Consider the following 21,417-nt stretch of genomic DNA (forward strand, 5'->3'; position numbering starts at 1 on the left):
ACAAGGAAAGATTCAAATCGAAACATTTCTTATTAAAAGAATGTCTCTCTGGCTCCTCATCACCTGACTTGTTCTTCTTTGGATATTGCAGGACTCCTAACACGGGATTTCAGGGCTCTGTCTAGTCAGATGCTCCATCAAAGACTTGACCTGTGCAAAGGTTTCTCTGAGCTTTTTCCCAGATTCCACCAAGCAGGAGATTTCTTACCAGCTTACAAGTCTTGCCATGCTGCCAAACAGGTTGAATCGTCAGTCCAAAACTCATTCCATTCACAGGTGAAAAAAAAAAAGAAAAAAGAAAGAATCTCTTTGCCCTCTGGATGGTTGTTTTCCATCCTCTGGATGTCCTTTGCACACCCCAGGCACTCCTGTGCATTTCCTGAGCATAACTCTCTAGCAAGGAAAACTTTGATTCAGTGACGTGTAAAAACTTTCCTATTCTTTCGACTTTGTTAACGTGAACTGCTCAGTCAAGTTCACATTACATTTTGGGCTGTTCAATAACCACAAATGTCTCTGGAGGACAATCATACACAGCTTGATTAAGAAAATACTTGACTGCAGCTGATCACTCTGGACAACAACAGGGTTCATATGAGACCTCCAATGTCTTCCTAATACCCATACGAGAATTATATCAGAAGTGCAATAGATTTACAAGAAAAGCAAGCAAACAAAAAGCTTACAGAACAGAAACAACTGCTCCTTAGGAGTTTTTTTTAGAGCTTCTTTTAAATATGTTTTAAGGATGTTGCTCAGCTCAGTCCTTATACAGAAGACCACATTTCAAAATGCCATCTCACACTGTGCTTTCTCCCATTTTCTCAAATTTTAGACTGAGGGAAAATGCCCAACTATTTCAAGAACTTTGTTATGTTTTTGTTTTTCTTTTTATAACATGGCTTGATTTTAGCCACAGTAAAAGCTGTGCTTTCAGTCTTTCAGTCCTTAGAATCTAAGAGGAAGTTAATGGAATAATCCTTTTTTTTTCTTTTCTTTTTTTTTTTTTTTCCCCTCAGAATGAGTTTCCGAGATAAGGAAAAAGAAAACTTCAGCTATTAATCCTTCCCTTGTTCACCTTTGTGGATTGGAAAGGTTAGCAACTGATTGCTATTGCATACTTAAAGTGAAAAAGATTTTTTTTTCTTTTTGCTGTTCTACAACTGTTTTCTTTTTTCTTGACTTATTAGCATTTACAAGAATTGGTACATAACACCATAACACATTAACAGACATGGCTTTTAACAGCCATCGTATCACAATCTCTTCCTGTATGCATTTGCAGTTGTTGCATGAAAGAAATAAGCAGGGTTCTTTTTTATTATTACTTCTACAACATAGCAGAAGGAAAAGCCGATTAAAAGATTTATTCAAATATTTACATGACACACAATGTTGCAGTATTAAAGTGCGAGCTTGCTCTTTTTACAAATCTCTTTAGCAGTAAGTCTTTTCTCCCCATTGTTACTAATACAACCTTTAAATGGTAGCTACAAGCTCCCATTTCAATGCCTTCAGCCTCTAATTGAGCGTCCTCTCCCATTCTTCTCTCCCCCTTCCTATTCTCCCCCTCCGCTACACCCTTCCTTTGTAGTGATTCATGTACGTCTCACCCATTTCTTCACTCACAGTACCTCTGTGCTCTGCTCCACGCATCCTCCCACTCGCCGGCTTCGCTCTGCACGTCCTCTCTGTAATCTCACCCTATGTGCTTTTTCTGTACACATACCTTTATGATTGGATCCGTTTTGGAAGTGCACTCCTTAAAATTCAACATGTTTTCTATGCTCCCTATTAAATGAAAGGGGAGACTGAAATATAAGAGAAATAAAATGCCTTGCCTATAGACATCTAGCTTGTTGGTGGCAGAGCTGACAGAGAACCTAAATACAAATCTGTGGTCTTGTCAGTTTAAAATGTATCGCCTTCCCTGTCATACATGTATGGGGATCCAAGCCCTGTGACTATGCAAGCTGATTGCCAAACTAGCTAGGATTCTTTAGAAAGGATTCCCCGTGACTACAGACCACAGCTAGAGTGAAAATCCTTCTAACTCAGCTCATATTTGTTTCACGTGAGTCATCAGTACCATCATCAACTGTATGCCAGTTTCAAGGACCAGTCAGAGCAATAGCTTCTGTTTCTTGACCACCGAGGTCCCATATTAAAATTTATCATAACTATGAGCTGCAGACATTAGGAGCCAAGCATCTTACTTCAAAGGTATTCGATAGATAACATATTATTGCAAAACAATTTATTCTTCCTATCTGTTTCTGACTGCCACTTCGTTTTTCTACTAGCATTGCTCTAGCTTTTTAGTTCAGCATACACTTCACTGACAAGTCTGAACTCCGAACAACTCCCAGTGGCAGTGGAAACCCAGCCGTTCCCTCTGGTAACAGCCCCCTGTGACGGTTCCAGTAATTATGTTGTGCTATTCTGAACTGAAAATCAGTCGACGAAGCAGATGAGTATTAGTACACCAAAACCTCTAGCTGGGTAAATAATTAATTACCTCGTTTTTGTTTGTTTGTTTTCCTAAATGTTTCAGGTGGGCTTTCGTTAGACATCGTCTGGAGTACTAAAAAAGGAACGCAGTTTGTATTGGTAAAACTGCTGAAATCCTAGACCAAAGTAATATGCTTAGATTAGACACGTGACAAACTTGCTTGTTCAAGATCTTTTTCAGTAGCAGAGTCTTTCTTCTCTCAACTTAAAGTTGAGTTTTAGAAAAATAACAAGAGTTCTCATTCATTCGCTGTATGGTGTGAAATAAGCTTAGTAGTTCAAGTTCAACTGTAAGGACACAACAGTATATGAAACCATCACCACTAAACATCGAACAAATCTCACAGAGATGTAAAATTCATCACACTCACACAAAAAAAAAAGAAATGGATTAAGTAATTTTCCACCTACTCTCATTTTATTCTAATGATAAATGGAGAATTTCTGGTTCGTAAAGTAACAACTAAATGCAACTAAAACCAGCTCAGATGTGAGCACATAAAAATAGCAGGGCTTGACCTTGTACTACTACAGGGAAGTCTGTCATAGATATAAAGTCTTAGGATCAAGCTCTGAATTCCTTAATGCAGGAAATGGTCTTCTCTGTGCAGATGTACTTTCAGCTTTTAGAAGAATGCTGGAGACAGTGAACACACTATAACAGCAATACATGTTACAGGAGCAAATACCTTAAAATGTAATTATATCTAATGCCTTAAAATGTATTTTTTACAGGAGCCCACAAAAACCAAAACCAACCCCCGCCCCCCAAAAACAAACAAACAAACAAACAAAAAAACAACACTCATCCTGGGCTTCATATTTAAATACAATAAAAAAATAAATGAATAGTAAATCTGCAAGTTACCTAGACAGCAATACCATGTTCATACTTTGACACAGAAATATGTCTCAATTAGAATCAGCATGAAAGTAAAATGAAAAGCAAAAATAGAGAAAAAAAGAACGGAAGAAAACACATTTTTAAGTAGCCAGAATGTTTTGATTATCTCTTTTCATTTTGTACCAAAGCCCAGTCACTAACAAGTACAAGTAATATATAAAGTGAGGATTATCAATTACGATGTATGTTAGATATCCTATTAACATAACTACATATGTCATATAATTAATATAATTGCCAACTAAAACTGTAAAGAAATAAAGTCCACCTAGTGTTTCCATCATGAAATAAACTGATATTGCTCTACGAAGAATCACAGTATTAAATATGATCACTTATAGTCTCCCTCCAGGCCAGCGCTTCCATCTACACTAAAACAGACATGATTGCTCTCAGATGTGGCACTGCAAAAGGCAACTATCTGAATAAGGATGGTTTGCAGCTAGCTAAGAACAAACAGAAGGAAAACCAGTCTTTCTTCTTCTGTTCCATTCCTCCTTGCAGAATCAAAGTGCTGGATATAATTCTTACATCCCTGACAGATAAGATTATCTAATGACAAGCTGTGGATTCATCTAATAAATCCCGCAAAGAATATACAAGCAAATGTATAGAAAAAAAAAAAAAAAAAGGCTGCTGCTGGCAGATCTGAAAGCTTCAAGTTCTTTCAGATCAGAACTTGCAGAAAAATCAATTTAAACACGCATTTTTTATTTTTCTTTTAAAACAACACTGCAGTCAGATCAAGTCAAGCTCACCATCTGCTGCAGATAGAAATACAGCTATACTCAAGAATTACATTATAAAACTTCTTTGTAAACTTTACATGCAAGCTGTTCTTGTCAGAATTAAAGTCATTGTGATCATGCATCTTAATATTCAATCAGGCTTTAAATAAAGAGTGACAAAAGTCCACATATGGATGACAAGCTGTTCTACAGTAAATATTTTTGTATTTATTGAGAAGGGGCTTATGGCTGTTTAGGACGTATTCCACCAGGCATTTTGGTTTAACTACTTACAGACTAATAAAACCAAAATAAAATCTCTGTTCCAAAATCCTCACTGAAATTTACAGTTTTTAAATTAACTTAATTATTCCTATTTAGCTATGCTTTTACTTCATCATTTGCTTGAAAACTTTTCCCAGCTGGTGGCTGTTATAGAGTAGAAGATTTTTAGAGCCCTATATTTTAGGCAAGGCTTTATTCCCAGGTGGCGTTGAACATAACTATACAAGAAAAAAAGCAAATACAATGTGTTTTTATCATTATTGCTGACTGTCTAAAGCAGAGGAAAAAAATCTTTCAGTTTTTTGTGTAATTAAACTTCTTAGAGCCAGTTTCCATATTGCTGCAGCTGAGGGAGAACAGTATAAGAAGTTCCTTTTCCACATACTCTAGTTATAAACACAATTTACAGAAAAACAGAAAATAATCTTAGGAGAAGTAGAGATAAAATTGGTTTTCCATTTCCAACTTCACTTCGAAAAGTTACAAGGCACAACCTGTGATTAATACAGTTATGTTAAGTACTTGCTGCAAGTGCATTACGTGTTACTACTTTGTCCAACTGTGCAAGTAATTCAGGACAGCAGTGAAAAACAGTTTTTAAAACACTAGAATGAAGCAGATACACAGACCAGCACACATCATATAAGGTCAACATTTCCTAACGCAAATAAATAATCTTACCCTGATGTTGGATCAACAGCTATGGCCTTAGGGTTATTGAGATCCAGCTCGATGAGCGTGACACACACTGTTCCATTCTGGTTGCAGACAAAGATCCTGTCACTGACGTGATCCACGAAGTAAAAATTCCCAGTGATCCAGTCGATTGCTATTTGCTGTACATCTGCCAAAAAATCAAAGGATAAAAAGAAAGCTCAGAAGAACAATTGTAATGCAAATAATTATTTGTAATACAAGGAACTTCACCAAAGAAACACTCTACCCAAAGAACTCAAGCTGTTTTTACAATGAGATTTTATACATGGTATATGGTATATAATAAAGAATTAAATTCTCTATGGACAAAAACTAGTTAGAGAGAGTTGTTCCTTTCTAAGCACAAGTCTCATTTCAACTTCAAGGATATCAAAGGTACACATTTGTTCATAGCACTGTTAAATATTTTAAATTCTGTCTGTGAAATTTTGTAATGATATGCTCAGAAGCAACACCACCAACCAATAGTGTGTCTGCGAGAGAGGGGTTGGAAATGGGTGTCTGTTACGCCATGGGGATGGCACACTGATAATGCTTGCAGCAGTTTATTAGATACGTATAAAGGGAACTAAAAATTGATTATAAATATTCCACAGAGATTCTAAAAGCCTGTGTGTAGCTATGTATGTCTAAACACACTGTATGTAATATAGCACATACGTGTGTGCAATGAATTCATTTTTTTTTTTCTTTTTCTTGTTGTTTTGTAAAGTCTGCATGCAGCCAGATTTCTGATTCACCTGTCACAATGATTAGCATCAAAGTAGCTGTCTGCCTGGTACCTGGAGAAGTTTCTTAACAATGACCCAGGAGTTTTTCTCTCAGGATGCTAAGGTGGCTTCACAACCACCTAGCACTACTGCTCTCATTTCCAAACAGTAAAAGGTTTTTTCTGGTGGGATCCTGGAACTATTTCTTGTAAATGTCTTCTAATCTCTGCGTTTTTAAGTCAATCTACTGGTCTAAAACATAGTCTTACAGTAAAAAAGCATAAAGAAGTGCAAGGAACATAACTATCAATTATCAATTTCATTTAACTAAGTTCATTTAACTAAGATTTCTTTACTTCCTATTCTCATTGACAGTACTGAATTGACACCACCCTGTGAGATAGAAGACTTGGTTATTCTTAAATTAAAAATAACAAACTACTATAACTATATTTCCTTTGAAATATTTTCAATGTTAAATACGAATGAACTTTCATTTTCAAAATATATATTTATTATATTACAATGATTTCAAGATACTGATAATATAACAAAATTATTTCATGACAGAAAAAAATGTGATAAAATAGTATTTCACACAGGGTTTTTTTGATGCTTTTAGTTTTGATACTTTCAGTTTTATTTATTTCTATCATCCTTCATAAGTTTTTTAGTCCCAACAAACACACCTGAATAAGAACCTGCTGTTTCTATCACACTCATCTTGTATTAGAGAATATAAAGTAAACCTGATTCAGAGAGAAATTCCAGTCAGTAAGTTTTTGACAATAACTGAGAGTTTATGAGTTATGTATTTGCTAAATACTTAAAACAGACATGGAGACTCATGCATTGTCCTTCAAAGTGCAGATAACATAAACAAGATTTACTCAATAAAATGTCAAGACACCAGCTCTACTCCATCTCAGCCATCCTATTACACAGTTCATTACAGTCTCTTCTATCTCAGATTTCTTCCCTTCTGCTACTCATTTTCCTTTTAATTCACGGTGAATATTATGCCTTTTCTCTTCTGATAGCTCCTATTATAAAGACACGCTGAGCTAGAATAAAGGAATGCTCCATTTAGTCCCGGGTCCAACCTCCAGAGGAGGTCAATGTCAGGTGCGCTATGTAGCACATAAGACATATGTAAGCACTAACAAATATTTCATACAACACGGGGAAAAAATAATAATAATAAATCTTACTTATGGAGAATGAAAGTTACAAAAGAGATTCAATTTTAAATACTTCTAGACACAAAATTAGTAATTAAATTCTTGCAATGTGAGCTCTGGAACACTGCTATACTTTGGGAAGCAGAGGAAAAGGGGGGGTACTGTCTTCTTTCCAACCTGTGGGAAAATTCCTAGTTTTGCCTAAGTGTGACACATACTTGAAAGGCATGATACATACAGTTTATTAGATCTGCTCACGTAATGATACTCACATCTATGAACTATTACCTGCATTTTTTTTCATCAGTGATTTGTTATTGTGTCATTAACGAGAAATGGCACTGGACAGGTATTTATGGAATAAAAGGAAATTAATTGAAGGTCACACTAGGGATAACAATTTGCATCAAATAGCTGCAGCTGAGGTTGCTCAGCAATCCAGGCAAAGTGAGACACCTAGAAGCAATTTAACTGGATAACCTTTGTGTCACAGACTTCAAAAAGCATTCAGAGCTCTTAACATCTCTTTGCCCCATTTCCCTTCCCCAGCAGGTTGTCTTTGGGAAGAGTGTGGAGTTACCAGCAGCACAGGCTGTTTACAAGACATAGGCTCATTACAACTGCGTTCCTTATAAAGCTGTTCATTACAAAGCATGCTATGCTAGAAGACTCGATTACAGTTTCCAGAAAAAGAGCCACATTAATTCACATTTTTCTTCAGAAGTCTACTGCATGAAATGGAGGAGAGATCTCCCACTATGGAGAGAACATTTCTCTAAAATAAACCTTCTAGAGCAGTACATCATTGAAATCTGGTAATTAACTTAGACATTTAATGCACAGTAGCATTTTCATTTAACAGTTCATCTAACACAAATATGTTGTGTATTTTAGGTACCAGTGTTGTGGTTTAGTTTTTGTCTTTTTTATACCATGAGCTCTGCTGTGCGTAGGACACATCCAATTGCTCACAAGAGAAGCTTATAAAGAATTGTCCAAGTCTACGCCTCTGTAAAATCATATCCCATGTGAAAAATCCACTTAGCTGGCAGTTTTCATGATTCAAACTTTTAATCCCTATGGTTTCACTATAGCAGCTATGCATTTAGATGCTTTGAATGGCTCTCCAGTTATCAGACAAGTCAAATGTACTGTATGCTACAGAGATAAGGTTTTGGTTGCACTAGGGACTTTTAAAATATATATTTTTGTGGTCAAGATGTTACTGAATTAATTTCTTGCTTATTTCTATATTCATATATTAAAACTGAATATGTGCAGATGGCTAGTTCACTGACATTGTTAAAGCAATAAATCTTTTTTCTTTCATTCACACAGCCTCAGAAGTCTCTAAAAGAAACACCTTTCCTGAAAGCACACATATTTATTCTGAACAATCTTGTATATGTTTTTGAGGGTTTTTCCTATTTTAATTACAGTTTCCATGGAGTATTTCTGCCAAATGTGATCAACCTTCCTTTAGGACTTTCTAAAAAACAGAGTTTCCTCTTAAGGACTTCAGAAAGAAATGTTAACATACCATATAGTCTAAATTTTGGTCTAAATCTACTTTGATTGATGACGTTATGTAGACCGTGGGCACTAGCAAGTGTGACTGGAAGTATATATTTTTTAAACATACAAGTATTATTATACCTTTAGAGAAAATGACAATTTTGTATGAGGGTGACTAAGTCTTCAAATGCTACTAGAAATATATGTCTTATGGCCAAAATATAGTTTATGAAAATCAGAACCATACTGAATTACTGTCTTCTTTCATTTCAAATCTCAAACATGTATTTTGTACAGTGCACATTTTAATTTCAAATAAAGACTTGCACAAGAAGAATTCAGTTAATGGAAAAGAGCAAAAACCAGTGCCATATTCTTGTATTTGTACTACTGCTGTAATAATTGAGGATTCAACACAGGCACTGCCTATTAACGTAAATATTATGGTAATAGATTTTATTTTTTACAAATGTGGAAGAAAGAGTAGAAATAGAAAAATTAGCATCTTTTCTCCATTTATACACTTCAGTAAAAATTTCCCGTTTTTAACATGCAAAATGATCTAAGCACATGACAAGGAGAAACTTAAAGTAGCTCAAGTCTTTTATAGAAACTTCTGAGTGAACAGAGGAATGATTCTGGATGAAGTATAATTAAAATTAAAAATGCCTAGTGTGATCCCCATATGCTTCTGGTTAATAATTAAAAAGATAGACGACCTCTCTCTATTTCAAGAGAAAGAACTAAGCTTCTACTGCCTTATATACTTAAATTTTTCCTTGCTCTGGACGACTGCAATGAAGAACTGGGAAATCCACTCAAGACTCAATGAGCAACAATTTCATTGACAATTGCTATAGGAAATAAGTTCTTTTTATAAAACCTTTTTATTTATTGCATAGAGACAATACTGATAGTTTCAAATAAATTGTATATTATCTACAGTAAAATATCTTTATCGGCATCGAAATCATAAATCATTATTTATGTTTAGGCAAGGTTTTGGATCTTTTTAAAATAATACTATTTTTGCTTTCATTTTCCTAATATTAATGGATATAATTGAAAATGCTATGAAATAATATTCGTTTTTGTCACAAAGTTTATTTTTTCTTTTGCAACAGTTGCTCTTAAAGGAAGTATTATTTTGATTTACACAAAAAGCTAAAAAAGAATTAGGTATTAATTCTTCTTCCATAGCCCATATACGTTTCTTCTGAAGCAATATAACATCCAAACTTCCACAGAGGAGTTTAATGCTATATTCTTTGCTGGCATGGGGGAGATGAGGGACAGGGAAGTGCTTTAAAGTAGTGGTGGTTCAATAAAATAGCAGCCGGTGTGGGTGGGCAGGTTTCCTGGCCCCCCACGAACACCACCTGGAAACTGCAGGTGAGGAGGGAAGTACCCGCTGCTTCTGCACACCCAAACGTCGAGTGCTTATTTTACAGGACTTTGCAAAGAGCAGCTCGGCCTTGTCAGGTAGCCAGGTCAGCTAAGAGCCACTCGTTTAATTTATTCTATGATAATTGGCTCAACAAGCAGGGTAGTTCTAAGGACAGTGCAACAGTTGTTTGGACGGCTGGCCATATGCTAGGGGAATAAATGCTTCTGAGAAGCGAGAGAGGATTGGGCTAATAAAACTTGTAGGAGTTAATGTTTCTGTAACGAGTATCCTAGCACATGGAAGGTGTCGGTACAGTCCCTAATGGTCACACACCCTACGAGTACTGGGGTGGCGCTGCTCAAGTGCCCCGTGCCAGGAAGAGTCACCTTCTGTCCCGTCCACCAAAGACAACCGGGAACAACAGCTCTGCAGACCTCACAGGCAGTTTCACACCCGCTTTCTCCACAGCCTGTTGTGTTAGGAACTGTGTGCCTCTGGGGCTGTCTTTCGTAAAGCAGCCTGCCATGAAAGTTAGCTTCACTGTGTTTCAACTACGGAAGAACCTCCTGCTTTCTGCTGAAGTCCAAACATGTAAAATAGAAACAAAGGTTTTAAAAAATAAAAAAATAAATAATAATTTGGAAACTAAAACCTCAAGAAATGAGGTCATAAAAAATAATATAAAAATGGGACAACATATTTGAAATATTTTGCCTCTTGCTATGTTCCCTGAACCTTCAGGGTGTATTTTTCCAACACATATGCATTTTACTTCTCCACCACTAGAAAGCTTGATTTTCTTTTTCTTTGACTGAAAGTTGACATTTTATCAGGTGAGACTGTGTGTGTTGTGTAAGGTAAGCAAATGATAAAAGTGCCAGGCATGGACAAACCTGTTCAATTTAACTTACTATCTATTCAGAGGAAAAAAAGAAAAAAAGAAAAAAAAGATAAAAATACTTATTTAAAACCAACACATTTTACTCTAAAAAGTAACAAAAGAAAACAAAAACAAAAACAAAAGAAAGCAACTTGAAGATGGGCTTTTTGACAACTTTTGAGTAATGAGACTAATGGTAGCAATCATTTCTTTTTCCAGAACAGACACCAAAAAGGCTACCAGGTAAACAGTAGTTAAAGCACGCTTAAATGACAGGCTGTAAAATCTGCCTTTGCTTTGCCTCTCATCTGAGAGTAATGCTCCTAATTAGTAGCCCAGACAAGCCAGTACTGACACTGTGGTTTGGGAAAGTTAGATTGGCATAGATTTTTCTGTGCCTGTCCTATTGACAGCAACTGGCTGTAACTATGTCTGCAATGCCATTTACAAAATATATTTTTATTAAAAGTGCCACCATTCAATAAGTTAGACAACATTGTTGTCTAAACTTTAAACAGCCATGTCCTGAGTGATTATTGCATATGTTTAAAAATGAATAATCAAATGACAAATACCGATCTATTTTTTGCAAATGACTCATCCTCAAACACAAAATTCCTTTGAAATAAATCAGCCTTCTCAGACAGTGTTTGTAAGGAGTACAATGCAAAACCTAAAACATTACATTTAAATAAGCACTTTAAAACATCCAGACTTCAAGTTCCTCAGAAGAAAAGAAAGCTTTTCCTCTTGTTTGCTAAGTAACATAATTTAAAATTCAATAAATTGGGTTCCTGTCAAAAATACAGTTGGTATTCTTCCAACCATACAGGATATTAGAATATAATGTTTTAAAAACCTATAAATGTGAACATGGAGACAATGGCAGCTTCTCCAAACTGATTTTTTTTTAAATATGATTCTATTCTAAATATTATGAATACTTAATAAAAGCATCCTGATGGCTCATGAAGACATCCAGTCTCTCAGAGATGTCGTCTCTCCAATCACTCAGAGATTCAAGCATTCAGCTTCAGCTAGACATAGGATGGAACATGTTTATGTTTAAAATTAAAATTGAAATGTTTAAGATTGTATTTTTATCCTTTTACTGGATGCAGCTCACTTCTGAAGAAGAGAAGGTCTAACTCCAGAAACTTCACCTGATTTTGGAGTTTCTGAATTTACCAGATTCACACCAGTCAAAGGACTCTGCAAAGGCCACGATACAGGCTACCCCAAAGGATCCGTGTCAGTCCTCACATCTGTAAGTTAACCTCTGAGCACTGATGAGAAGACGTGCGTGCAAGTCAGTTTTGCGGCCTCTTAAGCAGTACAGCAGATAGCTATGTACACTTGCTGCACCTTTCTGCAGAAGGAGGCCAGGCCAAGCAGTACCGTTATGACAGGCTGCAGTTCGTGGGCTGAGGTGGCACACAGAGAGGGTCTGAGCGGGTGCGGACAGAGCAATGCAGGTCTAACGATAAACCCCTTCCTTCCACTGGGAGCCCTGAGACCTACAAAACAACAGCAACAACAAAAATCCCATCTTTATTCTCTAACAAATCCCTGTTTACAGAGCTTTCAGAGGAAATGTGCTGATGGTAGATCACAGGCCCCATGCTTGGGCTATGGGCCTTTGCCTGGGGTTTTACAGTGGGGTAGTAAAATCTGCCCCTGAAGCTTTTAGCATAGCTCTTCTTTTAGTCATGTTATAAAACAATTCTACCTTACAATGCATCACATTTCCGGAAGGAGTAAAATAAGTGAAATTTTCTGCTGCTGGTCTCGAGTCACAAATTTGGCCATGATGCCAAGATGTGCAAGGCAGAAGCATGAAACAATAAAATAATGGCCTTGTGAATGGCCCTGTTTTTTAATCCCAGGGCTTAGATTTTTATAAGAAGTTAATTTTCTGCCACCAGTCTCGTCAGAAACAAGTAAGAATAGTCAAAAATCAGATCATTTCTAATTTCTGCATTACTGAGTTTCAAGCACATTGCCAAATGATTGTAAACTTGTAGCGGGGTCCCAGTAGCCTGCATCCATACTGAACGATAAAGACAGATTTATAGAGGTACATAGCTATAACAGTCTCTTTTTTTTTTTTTTTTAACTGCACATTCAAAAGCTTCTTATAAATCTGCTGAGACTGTAAATCAAACCCAGTTATTTACTTCAAAGCAGTTAAGTCATCCACTGTTAAAATTAAAGCATAATTCAGCCGCAGTACGCATCCCATCAAGCGTGCGGACTAAGAGACCTGCTGGGGGAAAACAATGCGGCTGCATTAGGCTGTGATACCTGTCTCATTGAACCTCCTCCATCAAAGGCACAAGTCTACAACCTTCCCGCCTTCCAGCACTGCCTGCTGCATGTATTAAGAACTTCATAAAGCATCTTTACACAAAAATAAGGTCGCTTAACCATTTTCCCATAAAGACGCTAGGCAGTAGATTACAGTTTTAAAGACGTGTCAATAAAGTGTGGAGTTACTTTGGCAATACAAAGTATTTAGGGAAAATGACTTCCAGAAAAAGTTTGGACAGTTTAATCCCAGAGGCGGACAACAACTCTTTAAGAAGCACTTCTTGGGGGGATAATGTAGATGTAAGTTAACCTTCTCAGCTCTTAAACAAAGGTTTAGGGGAGGAAGGAAATTCATATTGCATGTCTTTTGTAGAAGGTGACATTTGTCAGACAAAACTGGTTCACAGGATCTAGAGCACACTGTAGTCTCTTGCAGGTAAAATGCAGGTCATAATTTTGTAGTAGAATTTCATATTGAGCTCAATATAGCTGCAACTAGCAATGTATGGTCTAGACAATATGAATATGCAGTCCATGGCATGACCCAGTGCTATAAATCAATCTGTGTCTTTTCACCAAAGGGCATTCTTACATTCAATTTAATTTTAATCAGTAGGTAGTACTGACCATAGAATATTTCATTCTGATATATATATCAGAAATACTCATGTTGGGCACAGAAGTCTTTATCTTCATCTCAGACATATTAGGGGTAAAGGAGAAGACGTTACCCTTTCCCCCCCCCAAAATAAAAATCTTTTGCTAATATATATATATTAAATAACTTGATTATAATACAATTAAAATTTGCATACGGAGTCCAATTTAAATCCAGCTTGAGAATTATGACTTAAAGAATACTACAAAATATTTAAAATCTTTAATCATAAACATATATCCTGAACAGTTAGCAAATACAAGCTCCTTGTGCCACATAATGTCTCTAAAACAAACTCATAGCATGTACCTCACTAGATGAGATGACCTCTTTTTTTCGGTGTTGCAAAGGAAAGAAAAGGAAAATGCTCCTTAAATTAAAGGGTATTAAAGTTTCCTTCACCTTTTTCCCTGAATCTAAAAATGAAATCCTTCAAAAAGGATCATCATATCCATGGCTAACTATTCCCACAACCCAGAGGAATCACTATCACCACGAGATGCCTTCGGCATGCTTGTAATTCTGCAAAACACTCGAAGCCACCATATAGCATTCACTAATGTCAGATGCCTCATATTACAGTTCGATCAAAACAAACAAATAAAACCCTTCATGCCTATCAATGTTGGCTGCCAACTGACTATAACAAACGCATACTCATGCAACCATGATCTCATCCTCCCTGTCTTCCTCTCTTTTTTCCTCTCCATTTCTTTTTTCCGTCCATTTATTCCATTATTCCATGTTGTCCAATATCAAAATAGCAGCCTTTGAGGAGAAGACTGTTATTTGTTATATTTGACCTGACCAAAAAAGCCTAACTTTCCAGACTTAAGACACAGGGTTACTTGATGCACTTAAATTAAAACAAACAAACAAACAAACAAAACCTCTTGCTAACTCTTTTCCCAAAGGGTTCAGTTCTGAAGCTAATGCAGTGGTTATTACCACAGGAAAGAAATCTGAATTTTGTAATCAGTTGTACAGACTTAGTGAGTAACCTGTATATCCTTGAAAGAGTCTTCAAATGAAAATGCATACTATTTTCAGGATATTCCTAACTAGAAGAGAAACAGCATTGATTTTTCCAACACATTATATTTCTTTCCCTATATGTAAATACAAAAATACCTCTCCATATATATATATATAAATAGAAAAAAAAAATCACATAGGCAAAATATCTTCATATGACATACGAGCAAGTCCAAAAAATGCCAAAAGGAGTGAATCTCTGGAACTGCACATTGTGGCAGGTATCCCCATGTACTCTGCAATCAGCTCATTATTTTTGCTTACATGGTGTGACAGAGATCCTATGCAATTACACAAGCAAAGACGGTTCAAACTTTTATCAGCAGCTCAAGAACCGTCATGGTGAATGCCTGACCCAACACATCAAACCGCAGCTGTTTGGTGACATGGTGATAAAATGCAGGGCTTCAGCTCTGTGCAGACAGACCACCCCTTTTGCATAGCGTCCTCCTCATTAAATAACTTACAAAGATTTAAACACATTTATTATTTTTATCAGAACTAAGAATATACGTAGCTTAAACTTAACTTTAGCAAAAGTTATTTAATCCATTTAAAAAAAAAAGTGTAATTTTTCAATTTCAGAATGAGTGCTTTACTAAAAACACCATTAAAAATTGTAAAGCAAAACCAAGATTTTATTTTATTCAACCTAACTGACAAATAGTGAGAAGCATAAGATTTGTTCCTCTGTTTTATTTATTTAGTAATATTGACATGATCCATAAAGTTTTCAGCATTTCAGGTTCTATTCCAGAGTTGAAGTCAAAAGAAAGTTTTGAATCAAATTTGTTTAATTCTGGGTAGAAATCTACAATTTAAGTTCTGTGTATTGAGAATACAAAAATATTTCCATGAACTACAGATTATACTTTTTGAGCTAGACATTGCTTCTGCCATTCAAAGAAGTTAAAAAAATAATAAAAATATATATATTAAACCACCAATTCAGATGATATTTTTAATTTGCCATGCCCACCACAGTGCAAATAATAATCACAGTTTTATCAGCTTTTGCAAACATGAAATTCCTCTTTCTGTAAGAGCCGTTGATAAAGTGCTATGGAAAGAGCAAGGACTTTATTACATTCTGACCCAAGCAAACTCCTTTGTGCATCTCCATCACAGGCTACAATAAAGCACTGAAGTACCCAGGCTAGAGTAAGTACTGAAAGCAGACCTACACAGAGGCCAAACTGAGGTACTTCAAATAACTTCCTAAAAAGCAGTGGCAAAGATGCTGCAACAGGCTTTTATTTTATCAGAGAGGTAGCTTCTCATTTCAGATTACTTCAATTAATGCAATTTGTCATTCATTTATGAAAAGCATGACCTTTATTTACACTTCACCCTGCAGCAGTACGAAGTGTTAGATCAAAGTAGGAGTTGCAAAACACAATTATGCCCCTTTCTTTACTATGAAGACAAAAAGGTTTAAAGGAAGATATTTAATTTTACTGTGATGTTATTGCAATGAACCTTCTATGATTTGTGTCTCAGATAAAAGTCTTAAGGTGGCTGAAGAACTAACTTTAATGACATGATACAAAGTAGAGTATGTAAGAAGAAAGATTTCTTTATTTTTTCTCTTTCTGAGTTGACATTAGTGGTTTTTTGTTGTTGTTTGCTTGTTTTTTTGTGTTTTTTTTTTTATGAAGTCTGAATGAAATGTTTGCATGAATAAACTAATATCTCGAAGTAAGTAGCAAATTTACTGTCAATTATTCTAATGGAAGTAAACTTGATTGGCATCCTGTGTGACAAGAAATTACAAAGCAATATCTCCACTTTGGAAAAAAAAACACTAGCTATATCATCAAAAAAATATGTGACATTTATAAATAAAAAGTAAAGAAGATGAAATAAGTTCATGAATATATAATTAGCAGATGATATTTAATACTAAGTTAAAAATCTAAATCTTTTATTGTCATTGAAGTTAGCTTCTAAGAGCCTAAAGCCTCCAGTTCATAGCCAACTCCACTGAAATGGGAAGATTACAATTGTATGCCTCCTGTGTATCTCCTGTATACACTTCTGTACTTAGAAGAAAGGCAGAAGACAGTGTTCTGTGAATACTGAGGACATCTCAAGAGCCTGAAAGCCATAGCAGAAAGAGTAGAAGACTTTTAACAATTGCTGTGGCTAGACAGTTCCTTAGATCCTGCATAAGATCAGAAGGGGGTTTTGGTTGTAAAAGGAAATGCAGTTCTGTTACTGTTTCATTTACAGCACGTTGCAGGAAAAGGATTTTCTGGTTTCAGCAGACAGCAAACATAACAAAACAAACAAACACTCAGCCAGAACTGGAATCAGAGGAATGAGGGAACATCTTTCCTAATCAGAGAGAAGGCTGCGCTGTGCACATGTCTGCATCTCCCTGGACGCTTACCCATTACTGAAATCCATAGTGAATTTACAGAAGCAGAACAAGTTCAGTTGTGAAAACGATATTACAAAGAATAGTACCAGTTGCTACTATGTAAAAAACAAAATGAAGTCAACAGGGTGCACGTGGATGTTGAAGCCTTGAAAATGTGTGTCTGATCACATACAACAAGCATTATTTAATTCCACATTTCAGAAAAGTGATTCTTGTGTTTGTTTGTTTTTTACTGTTATTTCATTATTCTTATATCTAAGGACATAAATACATTTGTAAAATATTCACTATAAAATTGTGTATTTTATATTTGCAGCAATCTAGTTATCTACGCAGCAGAGCCTTACAGCCCCCAGAATTATTCCATTGTATCTTCATAACCTTGTTAACAAAGTACAAAATGTTATTGTTTTACAAACAGTACAATCACAGAATTGATCAGTGAGAAAGGCTCCCTCAGCATTATGTTTGATAAAGATAAATTTACATGATTACCAATATTTTTATTAACTCTCCGTTCTTATTTTATGAAATCCTTCTGCTGCTGTGGGAGATGTCCGCTTGCTCATGAAACTCCTCCCTGACACAAGAGCTTTGCTATGCAGGCTGGGTTGCGATGTAGGGATGAAAAACAATACACGGTTCTGTCGGAATGTTAGGACAATAACGAAACTAAGATGGAAATCCAAAACGGTCAGCTAGCAAGCTGATGATTGGGAAAAAGGGAATTCTACAATGCAGAACTGAGAATAAGGAGATGAAGAGATGGAGGCTTTGCAGAGACACTATTCAGGAGACTGTCTGAGGCAGAGCCCAGGAGTTTAAAGAAAAGAAAATAATGCAATCAAAAATTTGCACTGAGAAATACCATTGAGATAAGACATTTGATTTTCTGCACACAGTCTGAGAATTAAGTGTCCAGGGCATGACTACTGAAAAGCACATGAAAAGAAAAAGACAGCATGCCAGCTCAGATAAGAACAGAAGCAGGGTTTTGACTGATGTCAATGGAAGATCAATTGTAGAAACTGGATAAGTAACAAAGGTTGAAGAAATAGTAGTATTATATCTGAATGACAAAAAAAAAAATCCATTCTTGGCAATTAACAAGCAGTTAATAAATAGCTCTTATTTCAAAAGTGCGGGTAACCTAATGTTGGCAGGAAATCCAGCCAGTTCACAGAATCTCCTAGGGAAGCTTGTGCCTCAGAAATGCACAGTGCAATGTTACAGGGACACGACTCAAGCCAGCATAAGCCCCCAAGTCAGACTGAATGGACTGCATCCAAAAAGCACCAACAGCAGACAGATGCTTCACGGCTAGCCTTTAGAAGCTCCTAATACATGCACAGTCCTCTTAGGGTCTCTGATATCAAAGGTTATAGCTTAACTTTTGTGCAAACACCATCAAGTTTTGAAATATACAGCTGAAGGTATGAATACTATTCTTAGAAAAAGGCCGTGGATTTGCAATATCTACCATGGCCAACGGAAGACACCTAGCTCAACGTTCATGTTGGAACAGAAACCTCAGTCTTCAGGCAATCTCTGAGCCTGTCTCTGAGAAAGGCTGAATGGATGGATTTAGCCAAAGATGTCCTGGATTTGGCTGGGATCCAGTTAATGTTCTGCCCAGTATCTAGTATGGTGCCATGTCTTGGATTTGGGACGAGCATAATGTTGATAACATGGCGATGCTTCAGTTGCTGCAGAGCAGGGCTCACCCAGAGCCAAGGACTGCTCAGCTCCTCGTGCTGCCCTGCCAGCCAGGGGCTGGGAGGGGACACAGCCAGCACAGCTGGCCCAGGCTGCCCAAAGGGACGTCCCACACCATGGGGCATCGTGCTCAGCAATAACAGTGGGGAGTTGGCTGGGGTGGGGGCTGCCTCTGCTTGGGGTCAGGCTGGGCATTGGTCAGGGGGTGGTGAGCAATTGCATTACTCATCCCTTGCTTTGTACATTCTTTTATCATCATTTTATTATTATTTTCCCTTCCTTTTCTTTCCCATTAAACTGTCTTTATCTCAACTCACAGTTTTTACCTTTTTTGCTCATTCTCTTCCCCATCCCGCTGCGGGGGAGTGAGTGAACAGCTGCATGGTGCTTAGCTGCCTGCCGGGTTAAACCGCAACAGATGTGAACTACCCTTATTCTTCTGGTAAACATGATTATCATCAAAAAGGCTGTGTATAACCAATAATCAGAAAAGATTAGGCAGGAGTTAAAGACTGGAGCAGAGTGATAAAAGGAAGTTTCCATAAAGCCTGAGTCTCTAAAGGAGTCTTATCATTACAAAGTGCAAAGTAACCACACGCAGAAGGACAGTTATCAGATAGCACTGCTGCTGCATTAAATGAAAGTCCATAGAGCACCAGGAAAGCTGTATCACGCACCCGATCAAAAGCTCTCTAAGTCCAGGTCCACCAGAATGGGGAACGAATGTATTAGGCTAAAAAAAATCTCAGCAGCAAAGCCTCCTAGCCTATGCCATGTCCATCAAGATGACCCCAATTATGTTCTACCTCATTTCCTGTGAGCCCCTGCTGCAAAGACAGTGTTTCCCATCTCAGGCCACGGAGTAAAAGATGTTCGAACTAAAGATTTGCACTTGTGTCTGCTGAAGGGGACTACCTAAAAGAACACGGGAATTAAAGTAAACACAGAAACGTATTGAAATCCCTATTTCCAAAAGCCATACAGGAAGGCATGAGGGAAGACTCAGGAAAGATGTAATCTGACACGTATGTCACTGACGGCCCCATTTAACTGCCTAAGTTGGGGGACAAAGCTGGTTCCCCACTGAGGATCACTGAGTCCCACAGCACTGCTAGAACTTGTACCAGGTAACATTTTAATAATAATAATAATAATAATAATAATAAGTTGCCATCGTAAAGGGTAAGGTCAGCTTTGAATAACAGTAGGATTTCATGATACCAAATGACTGGGCAGTAAAAGGAGATGGAAAATTCAAGCTGGATAAACATGATTCTCAAGAGAAAAGTGTGACAGTTCTGTGTGTATAATGATGGCTCTATCTAAAATGAGATAGTGACACTACAACAACAACAAAAGCTTTGGAGAAACTGTCCCAGAAGCAGCATTTTTCCAGTCCTCCCAGAACTGCACCACAATGTAAGGTCAGCTCCAGGGCTCTAGGAGTGCCAACCAGATTCCAACTATACTGTGGTATTTCTTTAGGATACTTTTTTCACACCCCATTCTGCTTCCAGTTACTCTATTAGATGCTCTGAGCACTACTAAAGTGTGATTTGAAGTACAAATGACCTTTGTCGTGAAGCTGTCTCATTTCTATTTGTCTTCTAGGAAGTCTGTAAGCATAGACAGTCTATCACAGAAAAAAAAAAAAAAAATATCACAGTCTACAACTATAATGACAGCCTCTAACACCTGTCTGGAGACACGTTCAGGGGCAGGCTTCACATAGGAATAAACACCTCCCCCCAGATCTTCACAGTTCCTCTCCTCCTGAGTAAGCCAAACTTTTGTTTGATTTCTCATGAATATTCATACAGACTTCACAGGAAGGTTGCTGACAGAAGCACCATCCTTAGTGCTTTGCATTTCCTTCGATGATTGAGACTCATAAATGCCAAGGTAAATGACTAACTCTTCTGAACAGCACAACACTCGTAGCTGTTGTTAATCACTGGAAGGAAGCATTGCAGGTCTGGGGAGGGGAGAGCTTTGGGATTATGTTTGTTTGTTTGTGTCTGCATGATTTCAAAGTCCAAAGACAAAAGCAAAAAAAATAATAAAAAAAATAAATAAAAATGGACAGCCTCAAAGACCTTCCTAGCCCTCATGCCTTTAATCCTTACTCAGTTGTTTTTGTTCAGAAGCTATTTGATGTTTGTTTTTTCCCTGCTAAACTCAGAAGAAAAAGCAAACGTGTATGTGTGTGAGTGCACAACTGGGGGGACCAGAAATGTGCAAGAAAACAAGAATGTAAGCAAAGAGACACTTCTGGATCCTGGTCAAATCCTCTGGGCTCCCTGTCTGACGGTCCTCACAGCAGCTGCACCCAAAAAAGTTAGAGAGCCAAAAAGTCAGCCTTGGCCTAGGCTCATGCAGGCAAGGAGAAGATGCTGGCTTGCAACAAGCAGTTCCTGCTCCCCACCAGAGACTACCCAGCCTCCTTGCTCCTGCGGTAGGGCAGGCTAGAGAAGTCAGCAAGATTACAGCTGAAACA

At 37.1% G+C, this 21,417-nt stretch overlaps 1 protein-coding gene across 8 annotated transcripts in view; it reads right to left on the bottom strand.

Moving 5' to 3' along the window:
* The window catches only part of LRP1B (LDL receptor related protein 1B), a 553,237-nt gene that overhangs the window by 293,292 nt on the left and 238,528 nt on the right, over positions 1-21,417 (bottom strand). For all 8 annotated transcript variants that reach the window (XM_080600673.1, XM_080600668.1, XM_080600675.1 and 5 more), the window contains one exon: positions 5,110-5,272. In XM_080600673.1, coding sequence (XP_080456799.1) covers positions 5,110-5,272 — 163 coding nt within the window. The remainder of the gene's footprint in view (positions 1-5,109; positions 5,273-21,417) is intronic.

The sequence above is a fragment of the Anser brachyrhynchus genome (assembly GCF_964034855.1).
Source record: "Anser brachyrhynchus genome assembly, chromosome: 7".
Lineage (NCBI taxonomy): Eukaryota > Metazoa > Chordata > Aves > Anseriformes > Anatidae > Anser > Anser brachyrhynchus.